General features: G+C 37.1%; 1 protein-coding gene across 2 annotated transcripts in view; it reads left to right on the top strand.

Annotated features, from left to right (window-relative positions):
- The window catches only part of BNC2 (basonuclin 2), a 419,913-nt gene that overhangs the window by 130,834 nt on the left and 264,079 nt on the right, over nt 1–25,000 (top strand). For both annotated transcript variants that reach the window (XM_040631459.1, XM_040631458.1), the window contains one exon: nt 135–335. In XM_040631459.1, coding sequence (XP_040487393.1) covers nt 135–335 — 201 coding nt within the window. The remainder of the gene's footprint in view (nt 1–134; nt 336–25,000) is intronic.

Here is a 25,000-nt window from a genome sequence, read left to right as displayed (position 1 = left end):
GAAGCTCCGACCCCCTCCCTCCCCCAAATCTCCCCCTTCCCAAATGAAATGCTCAGTTCAGCCAGCTTCTTAACTACACTACACTCCTGCTACTGGCTGCCAAGAGGCTCAAAAAATCCACCTTCACTTTTCAGTCAGAAGAGGCAGAAGTGGATGTGAGAGAAAGAGAGACACAGAGAGACAGAGAGCCAAAGAGGGCAAGAGACTTGACTTTAAGAGACTCCTGTACTGACAACTCCATGCAGTTCGGAACCAGAACGACTACAGCTGAACCAGGGTTCATGGGGACATGGCAAAACGCTGATACTAACCTCTTATTCAGAATGTCCCAACAGGTAAGTTTCTTTCTTTCTTTCTTTTTCTTTTTTTTTTTTTTAAGAAAACTTGAATTGTTATATATACTTTTGTTTCTGTTATTTTCCTTTCTAACATTTTAAAAAATTTGATCACTTCAGTTAGGCTGTTTTGTCATAACTGTGGTGTTGGAATGTGCAGGGTTACTTCATGGTTTCCCTGAGGGCTCCTTAAAAGAAAAAGGGGAAAGGATACTGAAGTAAAAGAAAGCAAAGGCATTCTTTGCAAAGTTTCACAGGATAGCCTGGGTCATGGGAGGACTTTCTTTCTTTGTTTAGTGTTTAAAATTAAAAAAAAAAAAAAAAAAGGACACCACCCCAAAAATGTATCCTTCTATCTGTATTAATCACTTCGTCGAAGTGTCTGCTATCTCAGAGTAGGTTCTCCAACCAAACAGCCATAAAACGTAGGGGCCCCTCTGTACAGCCCCACTGAGTTCACGGGGCTGGAAGCAGCTCAACTCCGATCTGCGGAGAGGAGGCTGTGCAGGAATCGCTGCCAGCGCCGAGGGTCGCTGGGGAGGCGGCGGCGTGCCTGACGGGCCGAGCCGGCCGGTCCCAGTTACTCTACACCGGCCGCGGCTGCTGTCCGCCCGTCCGCCCGCCCGCCCGCCTCCGCGCTTGCCCCTGCGCTCCCGCCGGCGCCGGCTCGGCTCCCGCACACTCGCTGGCCCGCCCGCCCTCCCGGCCGCCCGCTTGCCCGCTGGCCAGCGCACTCACACTCGGGCGCAGCCCCGGCGTCCTCCCCAAAGCCGCTGCTCAGTCCGGGCCGCGCTGCAGGCGGCCGGGTGTGCTGGCTCTGCCGGGAAAGCCGACGTGTTAGTGCGAGGCCGGCGGCAACTGATAATTAATCACCCGAGCCGCCGGCTTGTACCATGCGCTTGGTGATACGCGCCCTGCACGCCCGGCTCCTCTTGCACAATTGCTGGCTCTGCGGCTCCGAGGGGGAGCGAGGGTGAGAGGAAGCGAAGGGAAACAACCCAGAAACTTTCATCTTGGACTGTGCTCAAACGAGGGAGGGAAGTTCCCTGGTGCCTCCCTCCTAGACACGTCTTGCTGTTCAAAAGCCTACACCAAACCCACACAAAGCAAGAGTTAGAATGATAGTATCATCCACACAGCACGAAAGTATTAGCGGCAAATACAGTTGGATTTTAAGTAGATGGCAGTTGTTAAGAATTTGGTACTGTTCCACTCATTGAAAAAAAATATTGTAATTGCTTTCTTTTTCTAAAGCCTGTTTTGCTTGTAAGAGTTCAGGAGAATTAAATACTTTATTGAGTTAATTAGATTTTTTAAAGTATTGGTAATGAAGGAAAGAAAACAATTTGGTAGGCTGTAAACTACCAGAAGTTTAGAGGTACATCTGCAAAAGCCAGTGCACAGAGTCAGGGTTTTGTAGCATTTAGCTAGCTAGCGAACAGTTTTATCATGCCGTTCTAGATAGGATAAATGCATTTGAATAAGGTGTATTTTGACATATCCTGTAGAGGGACCCTGATTACTGCTGATACAGTAAGCTGGGATTTAAATGCAATCAACATAAACCCAATAAGCAACTCTTTATGAGCTATTTCCCATTCTTGCAAGTTAAAAAGTTCATTTCCTCCCAGAGATACTCCTTGTCATTGCAGAGTGCTTGGAGAAGTGTGTTTCTGAGGCACATCCCTGCCTGGGTGGCTCTCTCCGTGCTTGTAACACAGAGTGTGTATGTTTTTACTCACTGTAGGACCAAGCAACTTGTGCCGCACTTAAAAATTAGATGTCATGTTTAGGGTTTTCCTTGAGTTAGGGAAGGGCTTGAGAGAAAGAGAGAGAGAGAGAGAGAGAGAGAGTGTGTGTGTGAAGGGAAGATTGGTTTAGGTCTCCCTCTAGCTAGAAAAGAGTTAATAAAACCAGATAGAGATAATGATCAATTGATAAATGGCTATTGAACCACATAGATGGTGTTAGATTGCTTCTTTGGCACTAGCCCATTTCCAAGTAGATTTGAATCTAAGGAGACCTTAAGTCATGGAAAACATTTTAGCTAAAAAACAAATAAAAGTAAATGATATAAATGATTGATCAGAATTAGGAAAATAATTTGAAATCACTCAGCAAGAGAAACTTGTACAACTAAGCTAGTATGATGCCTTTGATTCAGTTGTTTGACTTTGTGGGTCTGTAAAGATCTATTTTGTTTCTACCTGTGTGCATGCGTGTGTCTTAGCACCAGTCGATTATATGAAAAGAGTAGAAATACAGGGAGGTAATTTATGCATAATGGATGCTATATAAAGCTACATAGTATTATGCCATTTACTAAACAGAGTAGTAAAATGGAGAAAATCACAATTTTAAAAAGTGTTGTGATTTAACTATATATATGTGTGTGTGTATATACATATATATATATATATATACACATATATATATGTATATTATTTTTTGGTTTTAATGTAGTGACTCCCCTCCCCCCCCCTTTTCTGTCATGGTTACTAAATGTTTACCTCCTGTGTATTTTTGGAAAGCATGTAAAGAGTGTATTTTTTTTTCTCCTTCAGGATGACTTTTAGTTTGTATAAATATTGTGTAAACTTAAATTCAGACTGTGTAAATCTAAAAATATATATGCTGTACGTGTTATTAAAATATGTTTATTTTCTTTACCTATAGATCATCAGTAATGCTGATTCAGAGAGTGTGTGTGTGTGTGTTTGTGTATGTATGGGTGTGTACTTGTGCACGCAGGAAAGATACTTTTCTTGAAATGATTTTCTTGAAGCCAACAGTTTCAAGGAATACTAGTTTCAATATACACATTAAGCCAGCTTTTGTTTTACTACAGGTAAAAGTTTGTCCAGTTTAATCAAGTATGCAGAATTCTGTATAAAGAGGTTTTTCTGTATTATGATTATTTTAATTTCTAAGAAAAAATTGATTTAAATATTGAATAGAATTGATTGGGTCTATTTTTTTATTTCAAAGTTTTCTGTAATAATATAAAAACTATAAGATTTACCAGATTATTTCTTTAAATATTACTGGAAAAGTCTGACTAGCAGGTTTCAAAACCGAGTTAGAGAATTAACCACCAATATTATTTAACTACAGCAAAACTTGTAGAAATATCTCATGAATACTGAAATTTAATAATCTAGATTTGTGTCTTCTACAGGTAAATTAGGAAGTAGGGATATAAAACTCTTTGTATGAGCAAAGTTGGATCTGCTTATATGTAAATCTGTCAGTCTGTCTAATACTAACAAAAAGACATCACAAACTGAAGCCTGTTCAGATTTGATAGAATTAAGTATGTATCCCTTACATTCAAGACATAGTAATTTTATCACATTTTTCTGCCTTTTTCTACATCATTCTCATGTTTAAGTAAGATTTTTCAAAAAGGATAATTTTTTTTTCCATAAAGACAAATATTTGATAACCTTAAAGGGCATGACTCTTGACTTCTGTAAAGGAAGTTCTTTTTTGAGTTTCTTTGATCAGTGACAGGTCGAGAATGACCAGAAACTCTTTGCTCATCTTCTGGGTTAATCTCCTAGAGTCTAGAACATTATTTTGCCCATTTTAACCTCATTAAGTATTGTTAAAAGCAGAAAATAAGGCCTGCTTTTGGAAGTTTTTTTCTTTTTTCTTAATCAGGTATTAAAAGGTGATTTTTCTACTTCTGTAAATATTGTGTGCATTTGAGAGAACATCAAATGAATTTCTTTGTAGCTACTTCAAGGGATGCAATAGTCTAATATATTTTGAAATCTTTTCAGACATGAAACCGTAACAGGTAAATGGCTCCAGCCCATGTTTTACACATTATTAGAGGCATTTACCTTTTATTATTGGTGAGGTATATTTAACCTGTTTCAAATAAAATGTAGATTCCTTAATAAGGTCTCTTTTCAGACACAAGTGAAATACTAAGTTAGAATTATAAATGACTCTGTGCATCATTATGTAGTAATTTAGGATTCACCCAATGATGTAACAAAATTAACAACATAATTTCATTGTGAAATTGTGTCTTATTAAAGAACAACTGTCTGACATTCTCTTACAGTTGCTTTATTTAACTTCATGCAAATATTATTAGTAGTGACATTTTTCTATTGTGCATTAGATTCTCTCATTAGCATGATGTGTTAGTTATCACCAGAGAAATCATTTCTTAGGTAGGTGAGGGGCAAACCAAGAAAGCTAAAAATTAAATCAACGATTTACATTAAAACTAGAGCGTCTGCTCACCAGAGATATGACAGAGTAAAGCAAACTTTCTTTCTACTATAAAATCTAGCACATTTCAGAGAAATGATAAATAAAATATATTGTAAGAAATATATAATAACATTGCTGGAATCCATTTAAAAGCATGTTTGATATGAATTTTTCTCCCAGTACTCTTTTAGTTCTTTCTATTCATATAGGCAAACACAGTTTCAGTTTGTTGAATCTATATTTTAAAGTGGAAATGGTGGTTTTGTCTGACTTCCTACCTCCCACCCCCCCAAAATAATTTAAATGTTTATTCACTAAGTGTTTAAAAAGCACATATACAGTTTTTCTTAGAAGTCAGATGCCTAATTGTATATTGTGGTTTGATTCTTCTTTATTGTTTATACAATACATTTTTATTCTAAACTCTATCCCACTCATGTAGACATCCCTTTTAACACGGGATGTATATTCTTATTTAATCAGAGCCCCGAGTAAAGCAGTTGATAGTTAATGGTCTTTGAAAATGACTTTCATTGCCAGGCATCATCCATCCCTAGGTTTCTGCACTTTTCCCTCCCTTTTTACTCCCTTTCTTACAGTTGGTGTGTTTTGGTAATCACGTCTTAAATTGACCAAACTTATGGTCTTGATGTGAAAATATTTATATTAGGAAGCATGTAATTTCAGCCTGTTGAATTACTCGGCTGCTACCTCCAATTTAAGTAACCTTCTCTAATTGGAGTGATAATATGTTTTATTTTGAAGTTTTAACTATAGACATATATATATTCAAATGTAATTCTTAACATCCATTCTGACAATGTAACACTAAAATAGGAATATTTGGGTAATTGTTAAAATACAAATGGTAGTCTAGACAGGTGCTTGTGTGTTGGTCGTACTTTGTAAGTCTGTGTATAGCATGCAGACTTCACTTAACAGACACTGTCTAACCTGTAATGCAGTGGAAAAGTAGTGAGGTCCGATACGTGGTATTTAAGTACATGTTAGTGCAAGTGAAGCATGCACAAACATTTTCTCAGATATCTATATGGTATGTGTTAAAAACCTGTAGACAGATTCCAAGTTTATTTTCAACACAATACATTAAGTGGATTTGAACATAGTAGGTGATCATTTTGAGATTGTTTTCCTCTTATTTCTGTCAACTGCAAACTGGTACTCTGTGTGTAATTGTTAAAGTCTTGTGCTAAGGTGAGTCAAGTAACCACAGTTGAAAAATAAATCCCTAAAGGTGCAGATACCTTATCTATAATTGTAGGTATTTTTTATAATTATATTTATGAGTGTATCTTAACATTCAGTGATAAATCCAATTATTCATGCATGGCTTTATGGAAATCTGATTAATGTAGTGACAGTACAGATTTGGGCTACCACAGCAGCACATCCTCCCACTCCTGTGTCAGGGTTAAGAGCCGCGGCAAATCCTCCCTAACTAATTAGATGCTGAGTAAGGCATCTCTGAGAAGTTGGGGCAAAAGTGAATGGGTCACAGCCAAAGCAGGATTGCAAGGACTCCAGTGATAGTGAAAGCATTCAAGTTTGCCAGGTCGTTGTGACACAGGGAGCTGATTCCAAAGGAACAGACCGTTACAGATAGGGAGCTGGCGTCATCCACTTCAATGAAAAACAAAAAATCTAGTGCTTCTCCCTTCCCACCTTATGTGTATTACACATACTTAAAGAAAGTTGCAGTGGGCATCCACCCATATCAATCCACAAAGGTTTTGAAAGGATTTTCCTTATGAACATGAATAGCTAATGACTCTGTACAGCCGAAGAGGTATTTTCTCAACTTGGGACTCTTGATTAGAATCTATAGATCAAAAGGAATTCAAGAAGAATCTAGAATTTTCTTTAGCTTGTGTCCATAATTTGAATCCTAGTGTTTTAATGCATCTAAGAATTAACTCCTTTTTGCCCACAGAATATTGTTAGGGAACTTTGTGGTAGTAGGGAGAACAAAGTGAATTGTGGGGTGACTTTTTCAGTGAGAAATTTTGTCTGGGACTCCCTGCTTGTTATTGTCCAAAGAACATGGAGTATAATGGTTCCAAGATTTTCTTTCACATGAGATTTGGAGCCTGGTTTGTTATATGCATAGAATAGATTCTTCACCTCGTGAAAATCCTCTCGTACCTCTGTACCTTTCGTAGTATGTTTTTGCTGCTACATAACCACCCTTCTCTAGGCCTTGGTCAGAAGATTGTTTGGGGATTGTAGGAAATGATTGATCTCACCTCTGTCTGCCAAAGCTGATGCCATTTTTATTTCCGAAAAGCAGCTGGCTTCCACATTTTGCTTGGTGATCTTCATCTACTGAAGGGTGGGGGAGAGGGGGGAAAAAGGAGTCAAAGACCCTTTCAAGGAACTTTGACATCTATTTTTAAGCTTTGGAGAAATAAAGGAAAAGAGACATAATTCAGGAATAACAGCCTTCATATCTGGACATACAAGCAAAACACTGTGTGAAAGAGGGGACTTTTTCTTACAAGGTAAACTAGTAAAAAGGCAAGAAGAATAAGTTGAAAGAACATTCTGAGCAACTCAAGCTTTAAGAAAGTTTTAATATGCAGATGACATCCCAAAAATGATGCCTGGGACTGTGACATCCATGGTACCTACATCTCACTGAGCGTGACCTGTACTGCCTTCTCTGTCCCCGGGTTTAAAAGAAAGTTTAGAGAATAGGAAAAATAAAAGTGCTGATTTCTTTTTCAATTTCTGCATTCCCCGTAGGAAGCCCAGCAAATTTCATGGTACACATTCAAACCCTAAGGTGAAAAATTTAGTTTATGACTGGAGTTCATTTGAATGAAGACTGTGTGCAGTGTCATTCCGTTCAGACACTCCGCGTAGCATTTCATGCCACAGAGTCAGAGATGAGAAGAGACGAACGCTGTATCATTTCTTCATCACGGAGTCTTCCTTAATGGAAATGCTTGTGGAACAACAGTGCATTACTCAAACTGGCTAGCTTAGAAATCAGATTCTCGGCTTATTAATCATCATTCCAATTAAAAAAAAAGAATTGATCCTTTAACAACGAAATAATATCCTTTTGTTTTTCTTTAATTAAGCCCATCAGTTTTTCATTTCTCCCTGTTAAGAAAATGAAAATAATCTTGAACAGTAGGAAGTTATTCATTGAAACACTGATTCTCTTGAGCATATCTGACATCTTATTTACTCAGTATTTTTGGACTGTAGTGTTATTTTGCTACTGTCTTTAGGGTTTGTGTGTTGTTGAGGGGGAAGGATTGATTTAAGTCTCATTTCTATTTGGTTAACAGCAATTTACTTAATGACCTAAATACATGGTTAGTCTGTTCTTTCTTCCTATTTCCGTTTCCCACAGACCTAATTTCTTTCTTACTTTATTCTCCTTTCACCTCATCTCTCTTTTTATGAATTTCTCCTTACTTTCACTGGCTCTTTTTGCCCTAATATAAAGAATTGAAATGCACCTGAAATGTAACAGTAACCGAATATGACCTTTTTGCCAATACATCATTCTGGCAGAGGAATGGGAGAAGAGGTGCCATCCTCTCATGTGGTCCTCAGAGTGTAAGTGCTGACAGGAAGACTGTCCCGAGTTTTTGCTACGTAAGGGTTCTGTAAGTAAGGGCATGATAAAAACGTGTAACCAGGGGCCCAGGCTTATCGTTCAGAGGCGCTGAAAGGCAGCTCAATTTGATCCTTCACCTGTGTAAGAAAGTACTTAGCTGAAAAGAGATTTTGCTTTTCTATTTTTCTTTTTTAAAAAACGTTATTCTTGGATTTATCATTTTGTACAATTAGACTTATATCTGTACAAGAGAGCATTTCCTTAGAAGGAGGAAAACGTGTAAAGTTTTCCTTCAGTAGGTAGAAGGTGTGACTCTTTGAGACAAACTGCAGTTAATAAGAGTTAATGGAAACATTTTAAAAAGGAATTAAAATGATGGCAGGACTAATATTAATGGATGACATTATGAAATTGAGATTGAAAACATGCAGTGTACATAACACAGTGAGGAGGATTCACTACTGTTTTATTTTAAATAAATTTTAACTCATTGTCTTACATGGCAGAGAGATTGTTAAAATTGACAAGATTAAAAAATATTATTCTATATGGGAAAGGCAGTAGCTTCCAGTATTATACCTGCTGTGCTTTTGTGTGACTGTCATGAATTTTTCAGCTTTATTAAGGATGTTTTTAAATGGCTATTTGTTCTCTAGACAGTTCTTCAGGACCCATATTGGATGATCAGAGAGCCTGAACTAGGGGTTTGAAAAGAAAAATTTTAGGATAATGAATATTTTACACACCAAAAATAATTACTTTCAGCTGGCTTAACATAATAACAAAACCAATATTAAAATGAGAACTTCCATTAGCAGGGTTTTAATAATGTTTGTTTTTCTTCCTTCAAAACTTAAGCAAGATTTCATTGACTTAAATCATTAGGATGGCTATTTGGGGCACCTAATCAGGCATAGGTAAAGAAAGCTGCCTACCACTGTGCCCTCTGCCAGTGCTAGAGGGCAGTGGACATGACTGGGAGGCCACTTGCAAGATATGGGAGAAAAATTACACACCGAGCATATTCATGAAAGTGTTCCTTGAGTGGGAATGCCTGCAAACATTCTCTTTGTTGACCTCATTCAAAACCTAACTCAAGGCAGCTAGGTTATCTACTGCTTTATCTAATATGACTTTTCTTTTATTCTTTCTTTTTTTAGGTATAAAATTAGAGTACCAGAAAGAAACAAAATCAAGGCCTTCTCTAGACTTTGTGGAAAGACTTACTGTGTTGCTATGGAACATAGTAAAAATTCATATTTTCATATGGCAATGCATTTCTATGGGGTGCATAGACATGCAGAAAGTGTACACGTGTCCGTTGGTTGGTTGTGGGAATTGAGTGATGTATTTCTAGGTCTGTTGAGAATTTGTTAATGGTTGCCTCAAATGCCATGTGTGGATGGCTCCCCCTTTATAAGGAATCTCCCATTTCAGGAAGCTCATTGTAATAATTCCTTACACTTTGTAGCTTTTCTGTTCCTTGAGCATAGCTTTTTGGTGAAGCTCAGTGTCATTCATTTAGAAATAGCTTGATTGGATTCTTATTTTGCAAATTGCCATTTTCAGTCAGTGACAAACTGTAGTTCTCCCCATACAAGTTAAAACTGAGCTGGGATAGAGATACCAGGATGAGAGTCTTTGACTCAAACTTCAAATGTCTCATCATTTCCTTTCCAAGCCACTTTTTTTTTTTTTTTTTGGTTCTCTTGAGCAACTGTGGAAAGCAATCATGGAACTGAATAAATCTTAAAATATGTTACCAATTCTATTATCTACTAAATAGAGCTCATTGTGGGAAAGAATTTTTCCATTTTTACTTTATTTTTGACATTTATCATAAATTAAGTGGGAGAGGGTAGTAGAGTTAGAAGTCCAACATCTGGGAGAGCTTGTTTCAGTAGCCAGCCTGGAAGCCCGAACCCTGGCTTCGTACAGGTGAGACATGTTATGGGAATAAAGGCCTTATGCATTTAATGAACCCCGCCTGCCTGTCAGCTTGGTTTTTCATGCACCATTGTTGTTCAAATAAGAAAAAGAGAGTGTTCACAGCCTGTGGTGAGATTAGAGTAATGAAAATGAAGTGTTAATCTGTTGATAGCAAGCACATCTCATATCCTGCATCCTGGGCCACATTCATGCGTGTATAATATATTCCAGGTTTTCTCATGGTCAGAGAAGCTCGGATGTTCATTATATTAAAAACATCCTTTTGGTAAAAGTGAGAAGTTGGTTATTTTAACTTGTACAAACAGTTATTTTTAATAATTCCTCAATAAACCAGCCAGTCAAACCTGCCTTCTGAGTGTTCTGATAACCCACCGTTCTTTTAGATGCTAGTATTTCTGTACTTTTGGCCTTTTTTTTTTTTTTAAACAATTGCAATATGCTGACGTGAGCCTCAACATCAGCGTATTTTGAGATATTCTTTTACAGAAGAAAGGAGTTAAGTGAGCACAGTACCTTAATCTCCATAGAACACAGGTTAAATAATATTGAACACTCATTATCTCATACTTTATTTTTCATCTTAAAATGATAAAGTGCAAACAAAATAACAAAATCAGAAGTCTTCTGGAACTGCTTTATGTATTTACAGCTGCCTTGAGGAAAGTTTAAAGCTTTCGTCTTCATGGGTGGGAATTAACAGTGTTTTTTCATAAAATTCCCTTTCTAAAATGTTATAGCTGACCAGTCAATATGAATGTAATGAATTGTACTTTACTTCATATTCTTGTTTTAGTTTTTTGCCATCTTTTTGTTTGTTTTAGATTTTACTATTTTTCTGAGTAGGCTTCATGCCCAATGTGGGGCTTGAACTCATGACCCTGAGATCAAGAGTTGCATGCTCTACTGCCTGAGCCAGCCAGGCACTCCTGTTTTTTGTCATTTTACGATTGGGAAGTTTTAATTTTTTTTCTAAAGCTAGTATGTTTAGCAAAAAGAATAAGTTTAGTCTTAGATTATACCAAGATGTTTTAAAGAAAATAATGTGAACATTTGTATGCGTGCTGTCCCATAAGATCGTCTCTTTAAGAAGTATCTTAAGAAATGGTTTCAAAAGAAGTGTAAAAGGGGTGGGGAGTGGTATGTTAATAATTGAGTTCCAGGTGTCTGCTTCTAATTGCTAAAATTTCAAACATAATGGATATTAAGGAAAAATGCTTCCCATAAGGAATATATCGTATTGTTCAGATATAGGCCAAACCCTATACTTATGGAGCTCATACTTAATGGTATTTTCTCTTTTCCTATTTCAACTGGGAGTTGAGGAATCTACATAGTATGATCATTATGATTTTGTGAACTGTTTACTTAAAGTTGTTCAAGTTGTTAAGAATCAAGAGAATTTGGGAATTAAAGTCTGATTGTGATGTAAATTTGGCATATACTCAAGGGTTACTTTTTAAAGATGAAAAAGGAAGAGGATGCTTCTCTCTTAGGAAGGAAACACCTAACTAAAAAATAATCTTTCAAGAAAGTGGGCCAATGAGGAAATATAATTTCAAAACACTATACTGAAGTTGATGTAAATTTTACTCTTTTTATGAAGTTGTATTATGACTGGTTGTACCCTATTTAGTACATTTCTGTACTGTCCAGTACATCAGAGATAACCTGTTAGTGTAGTTGAAGTGAAAAGGTACTTTTCTCTCCTCTGCTAAAATAGGGTTCTCCTAATTTGTAAAATCCCCTAATAGGTAGAAATACTGTGTTGCTGTGATTGATTGGAAATTGTGAAATATAAAAGATTTTCCCTTTGTACTTCATTTCAGTTAAGAAAAAAAGCAAATAGGAAGGCATGGTGACTTTGTCATAAACATCAGCTTTTAGGTAATGATCGTTTCTAAAGAAATATGCCATGACTTTGGGGATCATTTGAACCTGCAATAATGTGTGTTTAGTTTAAATATATACTGTCATATTGTGGTGTACATGTGGAGCCAGTAAAGAGTATTTGCTATAAATTCATGCATCCTACATGTTGACTTTTAAAATTTACCTTGAAGATACATTCTATTTTCATATTAGGGTCAGTTTTCACTTAAGTGCATGATCATTCTAGAAAGGAAGTGCACAAGTGTTAACATGTGAAGGAACAAAATGGTTATGTAGATCTGGGCAATAGTTTGACATGAACATCTTTTCTGGGCTGCAGAGAAGAATGTGGTTGATTGAAAACCAGTGTGAATGTGTTTAGACTACTCACTGTATAAGACGAGATCATCAGTTCTGGATTTGCTTTTCAAAGTATTTTAATTATGAAAATGACTTTGCTTTGCATTTATGTTTTATTGAACAACTGTATTTTGAAATTCTGCTACCCATTGTCTTACATTGTTTAAGCCCATGACATACGTATTTTTACATCTCTGTTCCTAGATACCCTTCTGTTTTTCTTCCACAAACTCTACAAACTATCTTTGGAGTAGTGTAATATTTTAAAGATCAGGAGTTGCCTAAAAGTGCATGTGGAGGTAAGGTAAATTAAACAGGTGGAGTGAGTCTTGTGGGGTTTGTGGTGGACCAGGAGGTTCTTCAGCGCAAGCCAATTGTTACCAGGTAGGAGTGCAGGCCTGTGTTGGGAGATGATCCAACAACCCTCCGTCCTCCCCCTCCCCTTCTTCCTCGTCCTCCTCTCTTCTTAAATGAGAAGCCAGAAATCAAGATTTTTATGTGAAATCTCCTGATTTTTAAATCTTGGCAACCTTTTCAAATATTTTTTAAAGTGTGTGGTCCAAACAAAACTCATCTGCAGGCTATATTCAGCCTACTGGCTGCCAGATAGAAACCTCTGTTTTAGATAATATTTTAATGGATGAAGATAATAGTTTCATTGCATGTGATCATTCATCTTGGGAATTCCCCGCTGAGATGAACCAAATTCTTCATTTTTTTTTTTTTTTTTCACAATTGAAGCAAGGGTTTGGTAAATATGTTTCTGGTGCTGATGGTTTTGATGTATAGCTTTTCTCCTTGTGACCCACATATAAAGAAAAACGTGTGAGCAGAACAAAAAAAATGGCCAAAGTATTTTTAAAAAGATATAAAAAGTAAGAATTTTAGAATTGAAGAGAAAGAAAGGGAGATTTCTAAACTCTGAAAAGAATCCCATGATTTGTGTCAGTCATTGATGTAGATGAAAAGCTGAATTCCACTATAAAAAGCTCTTCATCTCACCTTTAAGCAGTGATTCTTGGCCCTGAATCTTTGTGGGATTGCTATAATTTACCAGGCAATTGATTATGATGTCATGAGGAGGAGATGGACCACAAGGGGAAAACTTCCCCATCCTAACTCAGGCAAGGCCAATATTTTATACAAGCTTCAAGAAAACATCATTTATATTGTATAAGATGAAGTTCTCAGTGTCTATTTAAATTTTTTGAAGGGGCTCTTTAAAAGATACAATCTATTCATAATTGAAATTCTCTAGGCAAATCAGATATCAACATTTTCAAGAGAACAGGTAATTAATTGGATTGAAATTCAAATTGAAGGTCATCCTGTTATTGATTTTCGTGGGAACAGGAAACAAGAACATCATGTTAAAATGATCTGCAAGTGGGGCCTTGGGGTGCCTAGGTTCTGTCTAGGGCCTTGCTCAGTAGCGTCACTGGACAGTATCGGACACCAATCAGAAGGGAGTCATTCCTGATGTAAACATAATAAGCTGTTGGTTTGCTTCCAAAACTGCAGAGAAGAACTGAACTGGAGAAAAAACCAGAGATTAACAGTTTGTTTTATAAGAAGTCGGGTATTTCACATCAAGTGACTGGTGCAGCTTGTTACGAAGCATCTGTAAGTGTGTCGGAATGACGTTGGTATGCCATGTTCAAGTTCACTGTCAACACAGCTGTGACTTACCACGTTCACAAACCTTTCAACTGGGAATTAGATAAAAATATCTTTAATACAAGGGGAGGGGAGCACTGAAGTGAAGAGGGTGGTGAAGAATAAAAGAAGAATATACTCCTTTAGATGCTATTAATTTTTATAAAATAACATTTGTGCTTTATAGTTGATAGTTTTATTGTTCCATATACAGGTCTGTTTTAAAGCAATCATTTCTCTGCTGTGTTTATACTTTTTGAGAATGGCAGAATGTGAAGGTAGCATGAACTAAGTGGGTGGCGAACATTATGCCTTTCCAAACTGAAATAAGTATTTTAATTTAAGCTGTACTAAACAAGTTGGAAACCTAATGCAGCTTCTTTTTTTGTGGTTCAAAGTAAAATTTTTTAAAAAGGGAGGGGGGGCAAGCCTTCCATTCTAAATACCCTGAAGCTGTTAATTCAGTTATTTCCAGGTTGACATAGTTTTGTGTAGGCATGACAGTGGCACCAACCATCTACATTAAGCCTTAACATTCCACAGAACCATTTCAAGTTTATTATGAGCTTCAAAGCCTGCTCATCCCTCACAGAATATCAAGTTTAAGCATGTCACTTTGCCATAGTCACAGTTAACTTTCTCAAATCAAAAAGTACCTTTCTTGAATCAAAAAGACTGATTTTCTGCAGGGGATCCTTGAAGAAATGTCTCAGTTCAGCACAGAGTCATTTTCCTGACCCACTGTTGCTGTTCTCTTGACTTCAGCCGATCCATCCCAGTAGCAACGGTTGGAAACTATCCCAAATAAAGCAGTACTCATCACAATTTGTTTAAAGCTCTGAGATGATGTCAACATTCTTTTTCAGCTTTATTTCAACAGTTTGTCATTGATCCCATTTTACCAATTCACAGCTGGATTTTCATTGCAGAATTTTTTTTTTTTTAAGATTTTATTTATTTATTTATTTATTTATTTATTTATTTATTTATTTATTTATTTATCTGACAGAGACAGTGAGAGAGGGAACACAAGCAAGGGGAGTGGGAGAGGGAGAAGCAGGCTTCCCTCGAAACAGGGAACCCAATGCGGGGCTCAATCCCAGGACCCTGGCATCATGACCTGAGCCAAAGGCAGACGCTTAACGGCTGAGCCACCCAGGTGCCCCTCATTGCAGTATTTAAAAATGTAGCTGAGGAGGAAAAAGATGCTGATTTTCCTCCCAGTAGTTGGGAATTTTACACCATGCGAGGCTAGTGCCCCGGGAAAGAATATGGGGTTGTTCAACCTGATCCTGATGGTACACTGCTTCTCTTCTTAGGGAAAGGGACTCCCCACTTCCTGAATGTGATATGCCTACCCTTTTGGAGGCTCCTGGTCTTTGGTTCCTAACTCAGTTAATAAAGCATCCCTGTCTATACCTTGCATCTCAGAGATGGAACTTGACGGACTAGTCAACATTGCAAAGGTCACCCTAAAGCTATTGGCAGAATACACTGCCCTTTGTTGCTCAGTGATGGTAATGCTACTGTAGCAGTTAACTGGATGTATTAGATTGAGCTACTTTTCCAGAATACCAAATTATCTATTTATTTCATTTAAGCACCTGATAGAATGCCCATTCACAAGCTGTCTCAAGTGTGTTTTCAAAAGGGATCTTAACAATACTTGAAATACCAGTGCTTGGGCCACAGGAGAGATAACATGCAGAGTGTGTACGTGTTATGTTTTACTTCAGTGAAAATACTTCTAAATTACTCATATTTTTAGAGTTTTCATATTGCTTGAAGTGAATAATTTTCCCAAATTTGAAAGCCCAAGCTATCCCAAAAAGATTCCTTATATTAGTCTTCTGTTAGTGTGTCAATACTTAAAATCATGTTATAAATTGACTTTTTTAAAGAATATAAAGCTTCATTTCCTTTCATGTTATTTTCCATAAATACAAAATGTGGAAATTACTTTAAACATAGTGCAAAAGTGGGTTTCACCATATTTTTATGTGTGCAAATTTACTTCACAATTTACTTAAACATTCAGAATTATAGAGGAATGATTAATAAATGATCAAGCTAGTTATTTGAGGCAGGGGAAACTACACTCGAAGTAGTGTGTATTTTGCATGCTTACATTGATTTTTTGGCATCGGTGCAGTTTGGTATAATCTCTAGGACCCAGGTAGCATCTTTGCTTTATTTCTCATTTAAATAAAAATTAGTAAAGATTCAAAGATGCTAACGTGCTAGAAATTATCTTCACTTATGCCTGTACTTTGGACTAACTACTTCCCCACTTTGCCACACATCCCTCCCCCAGTTCTGTTTGGTCCTAATGGGATTGGCTAAGCAATTGAGACATTTAGAATTACTTCCTCTTTGGTTTCAAAATGAGTAAGTGTGAAGGCTCAGAGAAATCCTTTTAATTTACCTTTTAGTATCTTTGAATAGAGCGGATTCTGTCTTGCCTTCCCTTTCATGCATACTTTCATTCAGTTGTTTCTTACTGAGCTAGATAAGCACATTTAAAGCAGAATATATTCCCCCTCTCTCCAAAATAATAGAATGAAGTCAGTGTTCAATTAATTTTGTTGTAGTAATTGAACACTCAAAGGTAACTAAATGATTTAAAATAGAATGGTTGGCATTAAGTTCAGACTCTGCACAGTGTTTGAAAACAAAGTATAGTGACAGTTGTGTTGTAGGTTTTTATGACTTAAATGTTTGTTGAAAGGACTTTTCTTTTAGAGGTATGTTTATCTTAGAATAATAATCATTTCATGCTGTTCATTTTTTTTTTTCTAGTTGACCCATTCTCCAGACCTTTAAAAAACTTTTTTAAGTGGATGTAAATTCCATTTTAATTAGGCCAGTGCAATCTAATACTGCAACTAGCCAGCAATGGAAGAAACATGCTGGAAGTTAATGCAACCCAAATCAACCATAGCCAGATAATTCCCCTGATCTTAGTAACAACCCCCTTCCCCACCTCCACAATTAAATGACCCTGTTGTTCTGGAGTTTCAACAAGACATTTAAGGTTCATTTAAAAAAATGATCATCCTTTACAGGAGTCTTTGCTCTTGCATTTCTTTCTTTCTTTCCCTTGCCACACAGCTGTCACTGGTATAGGAGAAAGATTGGGGGGAGGGGAAGAGGAGGAAGCCCTGTTCAAATCGTGTCACGTAGCACTAATTCATCTGCTCTCATTAGAGGGAGCGAGGGACAGCAGTGATGGCCAAGAGCTGCACTCCACACATGACACGCGAACAGTTTGGGGAATAGAAAATTGCTTTCTCAGGAAGCCCAGCCAATTAAGGACTTGACCATATTGAATGTCAAGTGTTAATTTAGGTTTTTCTTCATTTTCCCAGTAGTAATGCGGGTCCTGTGATGAGCAAATACATGTCAAGTAAAAGTTGATTGCATGAAGGACCCGGGTATTATATGTCACTGACAAGTCACAAATGTACTGAAGTCTTTTAACCCCTTAGGTGAGTGAGGTGGGGGAGGGGGAAGGGGAGAACGGGATTAATGGTACCAATAATGATAAGAATAGATAGTTTACGCAGGGATAGCTTGGATGGGACAGACAGCAATGGTAATTCATGCAAAAACCAGGGATAGGACAAATCCTACTCTCAGGGCATAGAGGCCCTTGAAATGCATACAGTATGATTCTTTCCCATTGAAAAGATACCGCCTAGGATATATATTCTGTCTCCTATGATTTTTTGAAAAGGGAAAGTAGTGTACTCTATGGTCTTGACCTAGGAAATTCCTTATTAATTATGTCCTCTGAAAGAAATAAAACATTCATTACATAATTATACTATTTTGGACATTTTAACTTGTTGGCTCAGTGCAGCTGTAAAAATTCTGGCTATTTTTATAATTTCAGTTTCTAATCAAGTGTGCATTTTAAAAAATGACTCTGTAATGCTATGTCATAGAAAAGATGCAGAACATAAGATTGAAAGAATGTTTGTTTTCTATCATAAGCACTCTGTTCGTGATGTTTAGCCAATAGAAACTGGTAGAAGGTCCATCATTGTCTTTCATTTCCTTTTGTGCCCAGTTGTAGAAAGGAAGAGATTCAAGCTTCAGTGAGTGAGGTAACTTCGCCTTTTTTCAAACTAAATGTTGAACGTTGCCCATCATGTATAGCATCTCATTTCCATTCATCAGCATTTATTTACATATGAATGTCTCGAAAAGGAGAATGTCTGTTTCTGTTACAGTTGTACAAGTTGCAAATAAAAATACCCTACAGTTTAAAATACTGCTTTGTACAGTTTCAACAGTCTTAAAGTGAAACTCAGAACAGTTACAATCCAGTCATGTGTGTTTTTTATATGTAGAACCACTTTCCCCCTTCATATCTTTGAAGAAGTGATCGTAATTAAAACACTTTTTTGAAACTTACTCTCTTCTGTTTATTTCCCCACTTTTAAGACACTTGCCTTTGTGTGTTGACAGAACTTGCACCTTAAAAACTTAAGTCTGGTAATGCTTTAATTTTGGCAGCAAAAATACCAACAGAATCAATCTCCCTCAGGTTAGAAGCATTCTATCATTATATTAAAAGTGAGCTAAATTTACATTAAGGAACACTTAGGCAACAATTCCAAGAATTTGATGTTTAATAAAACAGGTTTTTCTTAAGAAAGGAACGTTAGGGTAGGATGTACGATCAGTTAACATCTCCCCTCCCTGTCTCAAAGCTAACCGAATAGAATAAGCTTAGCCCTCCCTTCCCTTCCTATTTTGATAAGCTCTGTCTGTGGAACTCTGGTGGCATGGTGAGAGTACTGTTTAATTACAATCCAATTGTCAGCAGCTTCTCTTCTGCTGGGTGTGCTGAGAGACTTAAGTAAGTTTCCGTAAAGTAAATTCTGATGATGGCAGCTCGGGTTGCTGATTCAAGTTATTCCTTCTCTTCTGTGTCACTTTTGACGGATGGTACCTAATGCAATCAACCACAGGCCAAGAAAGCCTTTTTTTTTTTTTTTTTTGGTTGTGTTAGTAACTGAACCAGGAGTTCCCTCCTCCCTTGATCTCTCCTTCAAATGCTCACCCTTTCCTGCTCCCCACCCCCAGTACTTCAGCCTAGAGAGGAAAGTGGAAAGAACTGCAGTACTACCCAGGACAGGTTTTCCCTAAACCTCCTTTTCCCAGTGGTGAAGCTGAAGCTGCCTCCCTTTGCGTGCGTTTTTGATAAATTTAAGAAGTCAAATCGCTGACACAGATAGATAATCCAAGTGTATAGGGTGAAGAGTTATAAATTAACACATTATTCCCTCTTAATGTGAAATACTTGAGAATGCATTTTCTCAGTCCCCTGACATCTACCCAGTGAGGGCTCGCATTGTACTTTTCAAGTGGCATTGATTTGTTAAAGCGCTGAATTAGCATCTCCGGCCAGCTGCTTGATCCACTGTAGTGTTGTGGGGCTCCTGTCCCTGCTCTCTCCCCCAGCCATTCCCTTCTCTTCCTTCAGGCTCTCTCTTCTTTTCTCTCCTTTTCCCTGCTTCTTTGCACGTCACTCTCCCAGCTCATTCCTGCACTTTCTCTCTCATCCCCCTTTGCTTGTTGCTTGCTTTTCTTTCAGTCTGCTTTCATCCCACACCATCTCCTTGTTCTTCCTTCCCTCCTCGATCCACACATCTCCTTTTCTTTCTCATCCCCTTGCCTCTGAGATTTGCCTTAACTCAGGGCTAGCGACTGTTAAGTGCCTGAGTGTGGGGTAGTGGTGGTGGTTTTAGTCAATCCTTTGACTCTAGTTGAGAAGAATGAGTTAACATATATGTGCTCGTGCTCCTTGTAATAGAAGTCAGTGAGAAAAATCTCACCTATTTTGCTTTCTAGAAATTAAAAGGGAGCTTACAAAACTTTTAAACTTGTATTTCTAAATGCCGTTTCACATGGTAAGGCTTTTTTTTTTTGTTTTGTTTTGTTAAGGGAAAATGGTTATCACAGATTTGATCCTCTCAAACGTACCTGCCAAAATAAGTTACTATTTCTGTAAAACTTGGATTTTTGCAACTTCGTCAATTTCGGTGAACTTACTGATACGAGTTTCTTTTCTAGCAAGTTCTATATTGTTGATATGATTTCATATAAAATATTTTTCATTGTGGTATTTGTACCATGCTATGGTTTCCTCATTACGATGCATTACTCTACCATACCACTGAATACATTATAAAATTGGTCGACAATTTGTTGAGAAATAGAATAAGATGGATTATTGCTTTTTTTGAATGATGTATCTCAAAATTCCAGAAGTCTTCAGAGGAAATGCATCACAACTGATAGGATTTAACATGCCTCTTGCATGTTCAGGGATCTTCACTCTTTTTTTTCTCTGGATGTTCATCCTAGATACTTTGGGATCACTGTGTTGATTAATTTGATACAAGCAAAAAAAAAAAAAAGTACCTGTCTGGATTTAAATAGAAATTATCCTTTGTAATTTTAATCTCATGTCTTGACTTGGTGCTGTCTTCAATTTTACTGGGTTTCCCAATAAAACATCATAATTTGGAATTTGAATATACATTGACAATAAATCAGGTAACTTGAAAAAATCATGCTTTTATTGCTGTGTTTTAATATAGATTAAAATGAGTTTGATTTCAGCATTTACATTTTGAAATGGAAATATTTAGCAAAGGTTCTGATAATCTTTGCTTCTCTGTTGGGTTGATCTCCCACCCTCTGTCCCCCAAGTCAAATATAATTCCCTTTTTTTTAAGTTAATTGCTGTCCTCCTATCTAGAATTAGCATGGCTTGGCTAAGGTGAAGGGATTAGAATGACTTTTCAAGGCATGATAATGTCTATTTAAAGGAAAGAAAACGAAGAAAATCTTTTAACTAGGGCTTAAGACTAATTCCAACTACTAAGGAGACAAAAATTACACTAAAGAAGACAGTTTGGTTTTATTTTATATGTACATGTTAACTTGCTTGGAGATCATCATTTTGTATTTTAGAGTATTCTCTTAGATGAAATAAGATGTTCTTCATTTGTTACTGAGAAGGGCACATGGTCTCGCTGTAGGAGATTAAAGCTGGAACACCTTTTGCCTTTTGTAGTACGGATAATTCACTGCTCACCTGGCTGTAATTCAGGGTCGATGGCAGGGAGAGGCTTGCTGCTTTTCAGACCTACCTGTGACTATAGCAGAGAGGAGGAGTAATAAAGATACAATAATATGGCAATGTTGAAAGTGAAAGTGCCCCATATGAAAATAGTTAATGATCAGAAAGGGGAAAAAATGAATAATCAGAAAATTAAAAAAAAATCTGGAAGGTATACTTTAGTAGTGGAAGAGAAGTTGAGGATGAAGGAAAAGGAAGTTGGGGGGCAAAATTGTGGCTTCGGGTAACTTGCAAAATTAATAAAAATACTGTTGTGATATTGATTATAAAGGGCCAAATTGGCCTCACAGCAGGATTAGAAATTAATTAAAATATTTGTAAACTTTTAATGTGATTTAAATTTTTCATTTGTTGTACGTATATATTTGTTTCTTGGTTTGTCAATTATGTTCCTTGGAAGGCAGAAATCTCTGCACAAGTAGTAAACCAATAAATCCATTAATCTAGGGGTTTTTTAAATCTAATTTGTTGCTTGTTTTGTGATAGTACTTTAGTCATGAAATGGTTAAGTGTGGATGTGTTAGAATTTAGCACCTTTGAGTTTTTCTCTAAGATTCACAGGAGAAATCAGAATTATTTCTGTTTTTGTATTTTGTAAATCTAAATTAAATGTCACTTAAATGCGAAAGAACTGGCAGCTTTGATAAGTAGTCCCCAAAGCAAACCGTTTTGTCAGTAATCATAACCTCATTATGAATGCAAATGCAAAGTTTGTTTTTTAAAAAGTCCTGAACAAACAAAGGAAAGAGAAAAGCAGACCACTCTGGGACACAGGGAAAAAGCATCCCCACACTTAAACCTACGAGTTGCAATAGTAGCAGTCATAATAAGAACTTCTGGCGTCCTCCCAAGTCCTGTTGAGAGGGAGCAGCAAACGGCCCGCGCAGTGTGTAGCTCTGCAGTAAGTTCCAGAGTGACACATGCATCACAAGCCGGTCACAATGCGAAGGGTCAAGGGTCATGTTCAAGAGCAGGGTGTTGCTGGACGAGGCTGAGGAAGCAGAGGTGGCCCCTCTGTGCTCAGTGTGTGGGTCTGTGTACTCCTTTCCCGTCAAAGCTGGCCCAGCACGGCCAAAAAAGCGGTTCCTTGGCAGGGTTTAATGGCAGGATGATGTAGTCTGTTGTGACTAGTGCATTCCTTTCAGGTTAAACTAGGGAAATGGCATTGTGTTAAAATTCCAAGTCGCATGAATGTTTTATTGCCACAGTGCATTTAGCCCTCTAGGGGAGTGTGTGTGGCGGCGGGTCGGGGTGGGGGTGGGGGTGACTTAGAGACTCAGGAACTATCAGAAGAACACTTCCCTTGGAAAATTTTACCCACCAGCCTGAAGCTGATTTGCTGTGATGGTCACTTAGAAGGGTTTCGCTTTTTCCTAAACTGTGGCTGTTTAAAGTCTTGCAGTCTGGACAATTAACAGCTGAAGAAAATATGACAAGACACACGCAAAGAGGTTGGGAGATAGGAGGAATGCGCCAGAAAGGAGCTGAGCTGACTTCTTGTGTAAACTACCCGAGCGAGAGCCCCCTCCCCCGGCCTTGGTCCCTGTCCCCCCCCCACCTTCCCCAGGCTGCGTTTTGCTGTCTGCCTGAAGGCCAGGAGTGATCTGTTAACCTTGCACCACTGACTGGGAACCACTGCAGCTCATGGTACTGTATGATACCATTACTACTCCCTCATTCCTTTCACTGGATGGTTTGGTTTCCTTTTTTTTTTTTTTTTTATTAACCATTTCTCTGTAATAACGGTTTATACTAGTCAGAGGGATACAATTTTGGAATGCAGAAGGTCCAGTTTAAAACAAAACAAACTTAAGTATGGTGCTTGTTTTTTTTCCCCCTTGGCGTTTAGAAGGGGTAAACTGAACCATTCTAATTCAATCGCAGCCAGAGGTTTCCAGTGTGATTTAAAATCAGGAATTCTGGAAATAGGGCAGTTTAAAAAGATGCAAGTCATCTGGGCTGTGGATCTTGTAAAGGGACTTTGTTGTGAAACCACGTGAACATCTTCAGGATTTTAGGACATTTTCAGGCTTTGCAGTTGTCTCGATATATCCATTTTGTAGATTTGCCCCCACCCTAGTCTCTCTCCAGGGGAAATTCTAGCCTTCTCATTCGCTGTTCCAGTTGTTTTAGGCTTACAGTTAGCTGAGGGTGTGTATGATTTGACTTTGGTTGTAATTGTGCGTGTTACATATAACACTCAGGATTGCTTCATGATTTATCTGACTCCAGTTAATTTATAACAGATTAAAGTACGGGTGTATGGAACAGCCTTCTGATTTTGCCTTGTGACTTTATAAAATATTCATGTGTCTGATTTTTTCCCAATGAATAGGAGAAATATGGATTTTCTTGGGCTTACCTAAGTAAAATACCATAATAGTTTGAATCTTAATTTTGAATTACCTTTCTGTTTCTTTTCACTTTCAAACCTTAATAATTTTTCTGTTTTCATGTTCTTGTGATGTGTCATTTTCTCCTCCTTAATAACACATATATACATATATGGAGTTGTGTATGTGTGTGCCTGTATGTGCACATAGACTTTGATAATTGCCAAATAGATGACAGGGAAAAACTTGCAGAGTTGTTAAACTAAGGTAATTTTTTCTCGGTAAGTTATTTTTTTAAATGTTACGTAATAGAAATTTAACTCAAGAATATTGTACAAAAATAAACTGTGGGTGGGTCTCTGTGTCCAATTAGAGAGTTTCGGGTACATGGTTTATATATTTCTGTAAAGTGATGATTTTTGTCAAGATAGACCTCCTGCATTTAATCAGGTTAGTGCTATCTGTATAATGGGTTGTTCTTTATAAACAGATACATTCACGTTGTTTATGGGAGGTCTTAAACCAATAAACAGTCAGCTCTATAGCAGAAATCATGATTTATGTATGGATGTAGCACTTCAAAGTTTAGATAATTGATTAGATATTTTACTACGTCCTAAAAAATACATTAAGAATTATTATTATTATTTTTTACTTTGTTGGGTGTAGTAAAGTGATATTGGGAGTTTTCTTCTGGTGATTTTTGTTCTTAGTTCCGGATTCTAAAGTGCAGTTTTGAGAAGAATATTAAACTTACTTTGTGCTGGAATTTTCTTTTCCCTTACAGCCAGTTTCGAAATTAATTCTTTATCTTAAATAGTACAAAAACTCCTTAACAGTGCCAAATTGAGAAAAAAAAATTATGTACATTTAGAGTTTCTAAAAATATATTTGTTATCCTGATCGTGGAAGCAGTTTTTGATTATAAAAAGGATGTTGTGGTTATTTCAACCTTTTCCAATTTAATTTATTAAAATTTTCCCTTCATAATTCAAGAGGGAAAGAGTAGAATTAGTCTAATATCACATCTCCCCAATAAGAAAATTAAAGTTGATCTAGGATTTTTTTCCCCCTAGGAATCAAACTTTGTTAATAATAATAATACTTGTTGTCTCAGCATTTTTCTGTTCCCATTGGACCCGATCTTAGTGTTTGATATTACAGAACTGTGGTCCGGGGGCTTAAAAGATGGGACCTGAGTTCAGATTCTAATGTTGCAATTTATTAGTCTTGGGACCTTGGATAAGTCACTTTAACTCTAGCTTTTATTTTTTTCAGTTTCAAAATGGGGAAAGAACAATTAGCTTGAGAATTTGTCAGGAAGATGAAATGAGATAACACATGTTGAAGCTTTGGTACCAAGTAGGTATTGAGTCAACCATAGATCCCTTTCTTTCAGCTTGCCCTGGGAGGCTTGAATTTTTGGGAACAATGATATAAATTTAAATAAAAAGTTCTAGTTTCTTCAGTTAAAGGAAAGGAGAGAGGAGGCATTGGCAGATAGTTTTTTTTTTTT

Source organism: Ursus maritimus, unplaced genomic scaffold, assembly GCF_017311325.1.
Source record: "Ursus maritimus isolate PB19 unplaced genomic scaffold, ASM1731132v1 scaffold_17, whole genome shotgun sequence".
In the NCBI taxonomy this organism is placed as follows: Eukaryota; Metazoa; Chordata; class Mammalia; order Carnivora; family Ursidae; genus Ursus; species Ursus maritimus.
This window is presented reverse-complemented; position numbering and strand designations above follow the sequence as displayed.